This window comes from Pantherophis guttatus, chromosome 16, assembly GCF_059756535.1.
Source record: "Pantherophis guttatus breed Tessera chromosome 16, ASM5975653v1, whole genome shotgun sequence".
Lineage (NCBI taxonomy): Eukaryota > Metazoa > Chordata > Lepidosauria > Squamata > Colubridae > Pantherophis > Pantherophis guttatus.
The window spans coordinates 10830634-10844797 of record NC_142078.1 but is presented as its reverse complement, the minus strand read 5'-3'; the positions used below and the strand labels follow the sequence as shown (position 1 = coordinate 10844797).

The 14164-nt window shown below is 48.1% G+C and overlaps 1 protein-coding gene across 5 annotated transcripts in view; it reads left to right on the top strand.

The window, feature by feature from the left end:
* CACNA1B (calcium voltage-gated channel subunit alpha1 B) overlaps positions 1-14164 on the top strand; it is a 194213-nt gene that overhangs the window by 82817 nt on the left and 97232 nt on the right. For all 5 annotated transcript variants that reach the window (XM_087879713.1, XM_087879715.1, XM_087879717.1 and 2 more), the window contains exons 8-11: positions 1214-1329; positions 7864-7920; positions 9940-10029; positions 12523-12732. In XM_087879713.1, the coding sequence (XP_087735839.1) occupies positions 1214-1329; positions 7864-7920; positions 9940-10029; positions 12523-12732 (473 nt within the window). The remainder of the gene's footprint in view (positions 1-1213; positions 1330-7863; positions 7921-9939; positions 10030-12522; positions 12733-14164) is intronic.

Genomic DNA, 14164 nt, shown 5'->3' with positions numbered 1-14164 from the left:
GAGGAGTGAGGAGGAGGAGGAAGGGAGGAGCCTTGGCGCTGCAACAATAGGTTCCATATTTAGCATCTGGCACAATCCATCTATCTCCCCTGGCCTATTTTAGTGTCCCCCACCTGGAGAATTCATTTACAGCTCAACCTTCTGCCCCTTTGGGAGCGGCTGCGGGGAGAAAAAGAAAGGAAAAGAGAGAGAAAGAGGAAAGAAAAAGATTTTGACCAAGTCGGATTTCTCAGATTTACAGAACTGGCATAGTGTCATGTCCCTGTCGGAGCCTGAATCTGTGGAGGAAGACGAGCCATAGCTAGAGCCGACGGAGATCGAGGGGGCGGCTTCGTTGGCTTGGGAGGAAAATGGGGAGGAGTAGGCCCAGTCATGCCAGGGTCTTTCAGGATTGGGCTTGTAGGCAGGGGGAAAGGGGGGCAGGATAACCAAGAGAAGCTAAGCAGGGAACATGAGAGACAGACCTCAGGTGATGAGCAAGGACCACCGTCTCCTGATCCTTGAGCACGAAGAGTGAAGAGAAGGCAGGAACAGAGCAGACTGACCCAACTACTCAGGGGGAGAGTGCCCTGCCCCTCTTCACAACTCCCCCCAACTACTCGGGGGGAGAGTGCACACATGGGGACTGAGACTTAAGGAGATGCTGCAGGGAGGGGCATTTATAGGGCACAAATGCTGAATTCCTGGAGTGTTGACTGCCGATGTTTGAACTTTCCTGGATTCCTTGCATTCTTTCTGTATTTCTGTATTCCTTGCCTTGCTCCTTTGCTTCTTGGATTCCTCGATTTGCCCTGCTGGATTTCTTGCTTTGCAGCCATGGTGCTCACAGCATTGGGCTGGACTATTTGCAGCCAGAGGCTGCTTGAGGTGTGTGTGGATGTTTGCCATCACTTTGTTCTGGGACTGGCCAGAAAGGTGGGAGCATTTGGAGAAATTTGGAGCAATAAAGGGGCAGTTTGAAGTGCCCTCTGCCCGTGTTACCTCTGTGTGGTGCCCCGGGTCATCACTTGTAGGCTGCACCATTCAGCACCAGAGCATGGACTGAGAAAAAAGTCCTGTATAGGTAGTGCTCAACTTACAACCAAATTCGTGTTGCTAAGCAAGACATTTGTCAAGTGAGTTTTGCCCCATGGTTATGACCTTCTTTGCCATAGTTGTTAAGCGAATGACTGGTTATGAAGGTTGCACTCATTCATCTGTTTCTTCTCCGCAGTGAGTTTGCCAAAGAACGAGAGAGAGTTGAAAACCGGCGAGCTTTTCTGAAACTCCGGAGACAGCAGCAGATCGAGAGAGAACTTAACGGCTACTTGGAATGGATCTTTAAAGCAGGTAAGACGGAGAAAAATTTCCCAAGTCTTGAGAAGGAAATCAAAGCTGACTCAATGGAAGATTCTGTTGTGGCCCGCCAGCTGCCAGAGGAGCTGGCGGCAGACTCGGACGATGTGGAGGTTGGGGAGGAACTTGGGTCAGTTCTGGAGTCTGGGGAAGGCTCTGATAGATGCTCTGTGTCAGATGCAGAGATAGAGCCAGGGCCATCCGAAATTTCCCAGCCACCGGAGAGGCAGCTGCCTTTGGAGGCTGAGATGAGTGAGGAGTAAGAATAGCTGGGGCCTGTTCCAGATGCACTATGTGCAGAGCAGTTAGGAGAGATGAACAACAGAGGACAAGGAGTCAATTCGGGAAGCAAAACACATGTGGATGCTGAATGGCCCCTCCCTGGCTGGGGAATAAATAGAAGGGGAGTGGTTGTCATAGGAGACAACCGTTCGTATTTCTGAAGATTTTGTTCATTGTGTTTCGTGCCTCAAAGACTGCTTGCCGGAACTTTATTTGCAGCCTTTTGGCTGGGAGCTCACAGCCTTGCAATTATCGCAAGGAACTGATAAGGTCTGTTAGTGCAGTTAACTCTTTGAAGGACTATTGCCTGGACTTTTTGATGGGTGAATGCAATTAATTCACAAGGGGTAAATAAAGAGGGGGGGGTTGTGACCAGGAGTCTGTTTCTTGCTTCTGCTGGGTCAGAACAGATTCCTTTGCAGAAAGAAAAATGGTTCCAATTCAAAATAAAAAAGAGGAAAAACCAGCGACATTTTGAAGGGACAGACAGAGAAAGCAGCACCTCGGTGCTGACACACTAGGCAAGCGCTTCTCTTTCCATGTCATCTGACAAACACACACAGAGAGAGAAAAAAGAGGCAGAACTGGCATTGTAGTGACGCAGAAGGTTGGATCCCACTGGGCCCCCTGAGTAAGAAGCTTTTGGCAGACTGCAAATGTTAGGCTACGAAAGGTAAACTGTTATTCAAAAAGAGGGCATGCCTGGGTTGGCATTTCGGATGATCACTGGCTTCGAAGAAGGTCCTCGCAATTAACAGAAAGGCAATCGGTTGGCACGTGATGGGGCTGTGATTTCTTGCTTATGGCTTCTCTCTTCCCATTCATAACTTTGAGGTGATTGTCTTGATGTTATATTCCCAGTGCAGGAAGAGGAATGGAATGGAATGGAGTAGAATGAGGAATAGAGTAGGGTAGGGTAGGGTAGGGTAGGGTAGGGTAGGGTAGGGTAGAATAGAATAGAATAGAATAGAATAGAATAGAATAGAATAGAATAGAATAGAATAGAATAGAATAGAAAAAAAATTAGGAATGGAATGGAATGGAATGGAATGGAATGGAATGGAAGAATAGCATAGCATAGCATAGCATCGCACGGCACGGCATAGCACAGAACAGAACAGAACAGAACAGAACAGAACAGAATAAGGAATAGACTAAACCAGCGTAGATTAGAACAGAGAAGAACAAAATAGAATAAGGAACAGAAAGAGAACAGACTAGAATAAGGAACAGAACAGAATTGAGAATAAAACACAATAGGGAACAGAACAGAATAGAATAAGGAATACACTAGAGTAGACTAGACTAGACTAGACTAGAACAGAGCAGAGCGGAACAGAACGGAATGGAACAGAACCAGAATAGAATAAGGAATAGAACAGAACAGAACAGAACAGAATAGAATTCTTTATTGGCCAAGTGTGATTGGACACACAAGCAATTTATCTCGGGTGCAGAAGCTCTCAGTGTACATACAAGCAACAAGTGATAGACCATGGTCATAATCATAAAATATAATCATCATAAATCATAAGACAGAACATCCAGTGGTAGTCATAGGATACTCAATAAGCAATCAACATAAATCATAATAGGATGCTAAATAAAAACAATCAATATATATCGTAAGATACAAGCAACAAAGTTACAGTCATAAGAAGGTAAGGAAACAGGTAATAGGAAAGAGACCAGAAGGCCTGTTTTTTGCTGTCCCCAACCTCCAGAGCCTCTCTAGGAGCCTGGGGAGGGCAAAAACGGCCTTCCCCACCCCCCCAGAGGCCCTCTGGATGCCAGAAATGACCCGTTTGCCAACTTCCAGTGGGACCGGAAGTTGGCAAATGGGCCATTTTCATCCTCTGGAGGACCTCCGAGGGGTAGGGGTGGGGAAGGCCGTTTTCACCCTCCCCAGACTCCTAGAAAGGCTCTGGAGCCAGATGAGAGAGAAAAACGGGCCTTCCCCACCCTCTCTGAGGCCCTCTGGAGGCAGGAAACAACCTGTTTCCCTACTTCTGGTGGGCCCAGAAGGCCCGAAAATCAGCTGGCCGGCGTGCACATGCGTGCCAGAGCTGAGCTCACGTGCCCACTGATATGGCGTGCCCTAGGTTCCCCATCACAGTCTCTATGGCAAGCTCAGATTCCCCATGGAAGAAGAATGTCCAGCTGACGCACAGGAGAAGCCACCAATCGAAAAGCAGGAACCGATTTCCCAGTTAGAAAGGTAGAGAATATAGCTTCCATTGTTTGGAGTTGAGTAGCATCTTAGATCTGATGTATCTTAGAGACTCTAGCAGATGTAGCATATTTGGGACTGAGTTTGCATAGTGGCGTTGTCGTCGTTTTTTTTTTTTTAACCTTTGGATTTTTGAGACACGAGAGAGAGCCTGTTTCATCTTCTCTTTGTCTTAATTTGGCATCTGCTTGAGCTCTGGAGAATTGAGACGCCTGGTCCATGACGAGGCACAAAATAATAAATGGATGCAAAAGCAATATTCTGAAATTAGGAGGAAGATGTTCCATCATCCCAGGACATATTGCTGTTGACCTATAATAGGCAATTTTTGAACAGCGGGATGGACTCTGCAGAACAAGGAGCAGTAGAATGATAAGTCATGGCCACCACTCTATGTAGGTCGGACATGAGCATATACATTGAAGCAGAATAACAGAGTGGGAAGGGACCTTGGAGGTCTCCTAGTCCAACCCCCCACTCAGGCAGGAAACCCTATACCACTTCAGACAAATGGTTGTCCAATCTCTTCTTAAATATCTCCAGTTTTGGAGCACCAACTTAGCTGTTCCACAAATTGTTCTAATTGTCAGGGAAGCCCTCTTTAATTCTAGCTTGCTTCTGTCCTTGGTTCGTTTCCATCCGTTGCTTCTTGTCCTGCCTTCTGGTGCTTTGGAGAACAGGTTGACTCCCTCTTCTTGGTGGCAGCCCCTCAAATATTGGAAGACTGCTCTTCATGCCACTCTTAGTATAGAACAGAACGGAACGACAGAGTGGGAAGGGACCTCGGAGGTCTTCTAGTCTAACCCCCTGCTTCAGGCAGGAAACCCTATACCACTTCAGACAAATTTACAGGAATAGGTTGACCCATTCTTCTTTGTGGCAGCCCCTCAAATATTGGGAAAGTGCTAGCATGCCTCCTCTAGTCCTAGGCTGGGGTCAGCAACCTGCGGCTCCGGAGCCGCATGCGGCTCTTTGGGCCGTCTGCTGTGGCTCCCTGTCAGGTGATCCCACCACTGGCTGGTCCCACCCCTCACCCTCCCCTCCCAGTCAGGGCGGTAAGGTAAGGGTGATGGTGGGGGATGGAGAAGCGGCCAGGGCAGAGGCAGAGAGATACAGAGGGAGAGGGAGTGGGGAGAGAGGGAGGGAGAGAGGGAGGGAGAGAGAGATATGTCAAAAGGATTTTGTGGTTCCTGGTGTTTTTAAACAACTGGTTCTCTGCCCTAATGACTGGCTGGGTAGGCGTGGCTAGGAGGGGGTCATGTGACTGGTAGAAGTGAGTGACATCCAGTTGGCCACACCCACCCAGGTTTTGTGGCTCCCGGTGTTTTCTTTTCTGTGGGAAATGGGTCCAAATGGCTCTTTGAATATTTAAGGTTGCAGTCCCCCGTCCTAGACACTAGACACACCCAGTTCCTGCAACCGTTCTTTGTATGTTTCAGCCAGCGGTGGGTTTCACATTTTGTTACTTCCGGTTCGCCGTTCCCATTCGCTTCGTGCACGAGTCTTCCGCGCAGGTGCCCGGCCTCAAAAATGTGCCTAAATAGGATGGCATAGAGCTGGGGTGGGTGTTGATTTCCACTACCGGTTTGCCCGAACCGGTTTGAACCGGCTGAATACCACCTCTGGTTTCAGCCTCCAGCCCCCTAATCAGCGTTAGCTAACCTTTTTGCCATTGCATGCCAAAAGCAGGGGTAGCACCAGGGAGGGGGGTCGCACCTCCGTGTGCCCATACCCATAATTCAATGCATCCTGCCCCCCCCCGTGCATGTGCGCATGACCCCCGCTTTTGGCACAGGATGGCATGGTGGGCCCGGTAGGCCCGTTTTTCACCCTCCCCAGACTCCAGAGGATTTCTAGGAGCCTGGGGAGGGCAAAAAATGCCTTCCCCACCCCCCCAGAGGCCCTCCAGAGGCCGGAAACAGCCCGTTTCCCGACTTCCGGTGCGCCCGGAAAGCCCAAAAATCAGCTGGCCACCGCGCGCATGTGTGCTGGAGCTGAGCTAGGGCAACGCTTGCCATAGGTTCGCCATTGCGGCCCCTAATCATCTTTGTAGCTACTCTCTGCCCTCTTTCTAGAGCCCTCAACATCCTTTTTCTTCTATCTCCTTCTAATTAGCCTGTTGCTATTTCTCTCCCCCCACCCCCACCCCATATTTTGCCTCTTGCCACAAGCAACATATAAACACCCTCCCTTCTGCCAGCTCCGGATAATATCACACGTGTCCGAATGGTTTATTTTATTAAAAGGGCTGCTCATTAAAGATAGCAAATACGTAGAGTCAAGAAGAGAACGAGACTGGGTATGTCAACAACTTGAGATTTAATTCACGGGCCGTCCCTATTATGCACAGAAATATTTGCTTGCCTTAAGGTTGGTCTCCGCTGTCAAATCCTTATTAATTTTTTAACTGGAGCCAGATGATTGCAAACAGCAGGCAATATGTTTGCTATTTCCTTGTCTTGCTGTTGCCAAATAATTCCCGTCTATTACCAGGGGTGTCTCTCCAGAAATGATGAGTGGTTTCTTTTTGTCTTTTTTTTCACATTTTTCTTAACCTGTCAAGCAAAAACAACAACAAGAACAACACACACACAGAGAGAAGAAAATTAGAACAATCAACAGCAGTTACTTTCTATTAGCTTATATATATATTATTGCTAATATTGCTCCTAGAAGCACGAAGCCGAAAACACCAGCCTGAAGATGACGAATGAGACTTCGTTGAAACGTTGCCAAGACACTTCCAATTTTACGCGGGAGAAAATCCGAATAACCAAAGACCTACACACACACACACACACACACACACACACATATTGATAGGTGTTGCTTAGTGGCTGAGATAGACCCAGTGACCTAAACATTAATGAGTTCAGTCTGCGACACAGAAAGGCAGAATGAATGCGGATTTTCCCCTGAGTGGCGTCTCGTAGTCCACTCGGGAAGAAGGTGCTGTGAATGGTTTACTCCAATCTCCGCCCTAACAATGGTTAAAATAACACCGTTTTTACTGATGGATTTTTTTTAAAAAAATCGATGGCATTTTATTATCGTTTTCACTACAGCTTTCCCGGTTTTTCTTTGAGGATGATATTTGATAGACGTGTGGAGCTTCTTGAGGAATTGATATTAGCCTGTCCATTTTTAAATTAACAAATTGTGGAAGCAAGAACGTGAACCCGTAATGAAGAGTGAGGAAACCTTCCGTCCTCCCACCCTCCCTCCCTCCCTCTCTCATTCCCATATTTTTCCCTCCTTCCTTCCTTCCTTCCTTCCTTCCTTCCTTCCTTCCTTCCTTCCTTCCTTCCCTCCCTCCCTCCCTCCCTCCCTCCCTCCCTCTCTCATTCCCATATTTTTCCTTCCTTCCTACCTTCCTTCCTTCCTTCCTTCCCTCCCTCCCTCCCTCTCTCATTCCCATATTTTTCCTTCCTTCCTTCCTACCTTCCCTCCCCTCTCTTCTTTCCCTCCTTCTTCCTTCCCTCTCTCCCTCCATCACTCATTCCCATATTTTTCCTTCCTTCCTCCTTCCCTCCTTCCCATATTTTTCCTTCCTTCCTTCCTTCCTCCCTCCCTCCCTCCCATATTGTCCTCCCTTCCTCCTTCCTTCCTTCCCTCTCTCCCTTTCTCTCTCATTCCCATATTTTTCCTTCCTTCCTCCCTCCCTCCTTCCCATATTTTTCCTCCCTCCCTCCCTCCCTCCCTCCCATATTGTCCTTCCTTCCTTCCTCCTTCCTTCCTTCCCTCTCTCCCTTTCTCTCTCATTCCCATATTTTTCCTCCCTCCCTCCCTCCCTCCCTCCTCCCTCCCCCTCTCCTCCCCCGGTTCTATTTGGTAAATCTCAGAATATTTAAAAATAAATAGGTCCTAGAAACCTGAGCTCTGCCAACCAACTCCGTTCAAAGACTTTTCTCTAAACCACCCCCCGTCGTCGATCACGAAGTCGTTAGAGGTGCTGCGATTCTCTGTCGTATCCCCAAGTGACACAAGGCTAAGCATTGTTCTTTCTGTGTTTTCAGAGGAGGTGATGTTAGCCGAAGAAGACAAGAATGCTGAAGAGAAATCCCCCTTGGATGGTGAGTCGCCTAGCTATGCGTTTCTCTCCTCGCATGCTGACTCTATAGCTTTTTAATACAAAAGGCCGGGTAGGTAATAGAAGCAGAGTTTAGAAGCCAGAATAGAATATTTCAGTACCACGGACAGCTCAGCTCACTGACAGAATCAGAGTTCAGCACAGACTGAGTCAATGTTTTGTTGATTTCCAATGAAGGAGAATATTTGTCGCTCAGGGTTGAAACGAAGGGTCCTTGGTGCTCTCTGAGCTTGGTGGTTTTCTTGGAGGCCTTTCATTCAACATCGTCACCCACACCAACACACCACAGGGCAGATATGAACGGAGAGCAAACCCCCCTCCTTACTAGCATTGATGATGTTATCTAGTTGGGTAATGAAACGTCTGCAAGACAACAAGCAAGCTCAGAGAGTACCAAGGACCCCTCATTGTGTTGATTTGTCAGATTGATATCCTGCCTTTGGTTCAGGAGCTCAAAATAGGGCTATAATGCTCCTTTTCCTCCAACAACAAAATTCCATAGAGATATATTGGGTTGAAAGCAAGGGTGGGCTGCTGGGGGTTCGCCAAGATCCTCCTCCTCCTCCTCTTCCCCTCCTCCTTTTCTTCCCCTCCACAAACCCCACTCCCTTCTCGCCCTGATGATGTTACCTAGTTGGGTAATGAAATATCTGCAAGGCAACAAGCAAACTCAGGGAGCGCCAAGGACCCCTCATTGTGTTGATTTGTCAGATTGATATCCTGCCTTTGGTTCAGGAGCTCAAAATAGTGGCTATAATGCTCCTTTTCCTCCAACAACAAAATTCCACAGAGATATGTTGGGTTGAAAGCAGGGGTGGGCTGCTGGGGGTTCGCAGGGGTTCGGGAGAACCTCTAGCTAAGATTCTGTGCAGTTCTGAGGACCCCCCAAATCCCACTCCTGGCTGGCCCTGCCCGCTCACCCAGCCCCTCCCCTCCCAGGAGTCCCCACGCGGCCCATTTTGGATGCAGGTAAGTGCAGGGCGTGCAGGGAGGCTGAGGGAGGGCAAAAAATGGGCCTACTGGAAGTTCAGGAAGGCTGGAACCCATTTCCGTCCTCCAAAGGGCCTCTGGCGCCTGGGGAGGTCATTTTCGCCCTCTTAGAGGCTCAAGAAAAGCCTCTAGAGCCCGGGGTGGGCAAAACACCCCCCCACCATGGTGCAGGAGGCCGACTAGGCCACGCCCACCATGGCCACGCCCACCCAGCAACCAGGCAGAGAACCCCTTGCTAAAATTTTTGAAGCCCACCCGTGGCTGAAAGAGAAAATGACTTCACCCAGTGATCTTTGTTATCATCATACTATTCGCAGCCTTAAGGTTGACATCTAATCTAGTTTTATTCGAAGTGAGAGCGTGAATGTATGACACGAGTGATTTGGGGATTTTTTTTTAAGGGCCCCCCTCCTCATTTGCTAAATAATTGGCGTCCGTGAGAATCGGAGGCACAAAACACTTGAGAATTGAGACCAGAATAGCTTTACCTGACGCGCAGGTAACCTTATGTCAAATGATGTTCAAGGTGCTGGAATCATTGTAGCGGCCACCTTCCGATCACCGTCCATTGGAAAAAGGCAAAGTTATGATTTTAATAGCATGAGGGGGAAACTTCCCCCCCTCCCCTGCTGCCTCTTTGCTTTTGATTCTGATGTCAGACCCCGATGGGGGACGTGATTCTGATTTGCAGCCTCACAAACATCCAACCTCGGTCCCTGGTTTTGAAGGCTTTGAAGATGTTCAAAGATGGTTGAAGAAAGCTGTGCTTAGCTGGAAGGCTAAATAAATAATGGCCCTTTGCCAGGAAAGGATGGAGAAAAGGAACTGTCAAGGGGTTGATGGGCTCTCAAATGGTTGGTCTAAGGCTGCGTCGGAGCCATCCTTCAGATGGAAGGCAATTTGTGTCTCAAAGCTTCGGAGAGTTGAAGAAGTTTGAAGCCTCTACTGAAAGCTAATAGCCCGGTGGTTTATTGCCTGTTTCTCTCCTTTTCTGTCCCCTTTTGGTATCTAGTGCTGAAAAGAGCGACAATCAAGAAAAGCAAAAATGATCTCATCCACGCCGAAGAAGGAGAAGATCACTTCACAGATGTTTGCTCTGTGGGTAAGTCTAATGAGGGACATTCTCCTTCTTCGGTAGACGCTCTCTGTTCCAAAGCCAAAGGTTCCGGGTCATAAATCAGCAAAGCACATTGTCAACTCAACCCCAGGGGTTGCCTGGGTTTAGTTACAGGATGCCGCTTTGGGGAGTGTGCTAAGAAAAAAGCAGCTGGCTCTGGTTCTGAGTTCATCTGTTGGGGTATTTTGGATGCCTTCGAAAGGCCCCAACTCTGAAAGGAAGGGAAAATTTCTTTCCAGGGTTCCTTCAATGCAACTTGCATATATGATTGGCAGATTAGGATCCGGGTGGGTGGGTGGGTGATGGCTCAGTGGCTAAAGATGCTGAGCTTCTCAGCTGGAAAGCTGACAGCCTGGGTTCGAGACCTGAGTGCCGCGCGAATGGGTGAGCTCCCGTTCCTTGCTCCAGCTCCTCTCACCTAGCAGTTCGAAAGCAGGCAGATGCAAGTAGATAAATAGGTATCACTTCGGTGGGAAGGTAACAGCATTCTGTGTGCCTTGGCATATAGCCATGCTGGCCAAATGACCATGGAAAATGTCTTTGGACAATGCTGGGAGACAGCCAAAAATGGAGATGAGCATTGTGCCCTAGAATCGGACAGGACTGTTGTAGCTTATCGGCTACCAGCCCCCCAAGCAGCTGAATCAGAGGAGGAGGAGGTGTGGGAGTCGGGGTAAGCATCAAGGTAACCTGAGAGCTCCGAGTGGAAAGAGGGAGTGGAGCTGGGAGAGAGAGAGAGAGAGAGAGAGAGAGAGAGAGAGAGAGAGAGAGAGAGAGAGAGAGAGAGAGAGAGAGAGAGAGAGAGACGGAGCCTGGGCTATCCATCAGCCCTTAGATGGAGAGTCAACAGCTCCCAGGTCTGGAGGTGGCTGATGAGGAGGAGGAGGAACAGCTGGGTCCAGTGCCTGATGCATGGATGCACAGAAGGCAGAGGAGAGGAGAGCAGTGGAAATCTATGGGCCGGTCCTTGGGACGGAAGAGCCACTGCTGCTAGTGAAGCCCCACCTTAGCTCTGGGGATAAAAGGCAGGGGGCGGAGATGAATAGGTGTGGCAGACAATTATTCATCTCCTCCCGGACAGACTTGTTAGCCTGCTTTGAGAGAGAAACTTTCTGCCGTGGCTGCCGGTGCTCCTAATAAAGGAATCATTGAGTTAACTTCCGAGGGTTTGTCGTGTTTGGGGAGCTGGTTCAGAACAATGACTGGACGAGGAAACCTTTATCTTTTTTTTTCTTACGATCCTTGAGCATTTGATTCTCCTAGATCCAGTCTGCTCCCCTTTTCAAGTGGTTGCCATCAGCAGGTCTGTTAGCAGCCGTCCTCAGGCTTGAGGTGTGTCACCTTGATGAGGGCTAGAATTGTAGGATTTAAAAAGACTCAAGGAGGATACTCACCAGACAGTCTCACTTACAAGACGAACATCCTTATTAGAAGCCCAGCTTCTGCTGAAACCCCACAGACCAAAGGGAGCCCATGGATCTCAGCTCCACCTCTGGAGAGCTTAGAACCGTGACTCAGATTTGGTCTTACGTAAAATTCAAATTTAACCTTTCCCGTTGGAAGAGCTTCACTTCATCTCGATTCCGTCCTCGGCTGTAGAATTTCCTCATGCGTGAGCTTCCTTCCGCTTCTCAGAAACGGCATGCTCTAACGGCCGAAGGTTGTCGACTTTATAGCGTTTTAATATGGATAATTTCTTGACGTGCTTAGGACAGCTTGTAGGAAATTTACTGTATAATTACCCACTGGCCCTGAAAAGTGCTGACCGGCAAGGACCTCTTTGCCAACGCTTATGTTTTTATGAGTTGTTTTCTAATTCCCTTAAATTGTTCTGCAAAGAACCTCGTAATCACTTCCCAAAGCAACATGTGGTGGCAAGCGGGTAGAATTTGCTTGATTAAAGAAAAGATCGGGTGGCGATATGACGAGCTTCAAATGCAGACGAAAAATACACACACAGAAGCATCGTAAAGATTTAAGGCTTCAGTCGTGCACGGGCTTATGCTAAGCAAAGGAACCACCAGACGCATCACAATTGTGACTCCTGCTCTTATTTCTATTACTCTTATGAGTAATAAGAAATAAGAGCCTTGGTGGCGCAGCAGACTAAAGTGCTGTTAAGTAACACCAGCTGCCTGCAATTACTGCAAGTTCAAATCTCAGCAGGCTCAAGGTTGACTCAGCCTTCCATCCTTTCGAGGTAGGTAAAATGAGGACCCAGATTGTGGGGGCAATAAGCTGACTTTGTATAAAAAAGAACACCGCTTAGGGCCCCCCGAAAGCCCTACTAAGCAGGTATATACAAAAGTATGAAGGCTATTGCTTAATGCATTGTAAGCCGCCCTGAGTCTCCGGAGAAGGGCGGCATATAAATCAAACCAATAAATAAATAATAAATAAATAAATAATAGGCCAATTTACAAAAGCGAAATCTTTCGCAGACAAACAAAAACAGGGTGCTTTCTTCTATGACTACAGGGTCTCCATTCGCCCGGGCCAGTCTCAAGAGTGGCAAGAATGAAAGCTCCTCCTACTTCCGTCGGAAAGAGAAGATGTTCCGCTTTTTCATCCGGCGCATGGTGAAGGCCCAGAGCTTCTACTGGATTGTCCTCTGTGTGGTGGCCCTCAACACTATGTGTGTGGCCATTGTGCATTATGATCAACCAGAAGGTCTCACCACCACCCTTTGTAAGTAAGGTCTTCTTCTGTCAATTCTACTTCAGGGTTGGGAACACGCAAGGTTGGAGATTCTCAATCATCCAGGTCATGGTTGCCCCAAAGGTGATTTTCCAAAAGCCAGCTAGACTTCCTTGGTTTTTTTTTCTCCTTTGAAAACATTTCACATCTCACCCAAGAACTGAACTGCGAGAAGTTTTTTGGGATGAGAAGCGAAAAGTTTTCAAGGAAAAAACCCTCCAAGAAAGTCCAGTTGCCTTTTGGAAAAGCCCCTTTTCCTTCAGCACCAAAGATGGTGGACAGCACCCATGCCTGGATCTTAGCTGTTTTTTCACGAACAGGAACTAGTTCTAGCCACAATCCACAATGTGGCTTTCTAATTTGCTCGTGTTTATGACTTGAATTAATGACCTGAAGGAAATTGGCTAATGGAGCTAAAGATCTCCAAATCCAGTCGATGGTATGAATAACGGAGTTTGGGGGTCTTCTAGCTCAACCGCCCTGCTCAAGGTGGAGACCCTATTACCATTCCAGACAAATGACTGTCCAATCTCTTCTTTAAAATCTTCCAGTGTTGGAGCTTTCACAACTTCTGGAGGCAAGTTGTTCCACTGATTAATTGTTCTAACTGTCAGGAAATTTCTCCTTAGTTCTAAATTGCTTCTCTCCTTGATTAGTTTCCACCCATTGCTTCTTGTCCTGCCCTCAGGTGCTTTGGGAAATAGATTTACCTATCCTCCCCCAGGCAAACCTAGGAGAATAATAAAATAACAGAGTTGAAAGGGATCTCAAAGGTCTTCTAATCCAACTCCCTGCTCAAGCAGGAAACCCTATACTATTCCCGACCAACTTTTTAACCGAAATAGGAAATCTGGTTGGATTTGTCCGATTTTCAGAATTGGGTTGATTAAACCAGGGATGGGCTGCTGGAGGTTCGCAGGGATTCGGGAGAACCTCTAGCTAAGATTCTGTGCAGTTTGGAGAACCCCCAAATCCCACTCCTGGCTGGCCCCGCCCACTGCACCCCTCCCCTCCCAGGAGTCCCCACACGGCCCATTTTGGATGCAGGTAAGTGCAGGGCGTGCACAGAGGCTGAAAAATGGGCCTACTGGAAATTTGGGAAGGGCCTCCGGAGCCTGGGGAGGCTGTTTTTGCCGTTTTTGCTCTCCCAAAGGCTCAAGAAAAGCCTCCAGAGCCTGGGGAGGGTAAAAAGCCCCCCCCCGCCATGGTGCAGCAGGCCGACTAGGCCATGCCCACCATGGCCATGCCCACCCAGCAAATTAAGACCAGTTTCCTGCAATTACTGCAGGTTTGAATCTCGCCAAGGCTCAAGGTTGACTCAGCCTTCCATCCTTTCTAAGGTAGGTTAAATTGAGGACCCAGTTTGTGGGGGCAATAAGCTGACTTTGTATAAATATACAAAAGAATGAAGGCTATTGCTTAG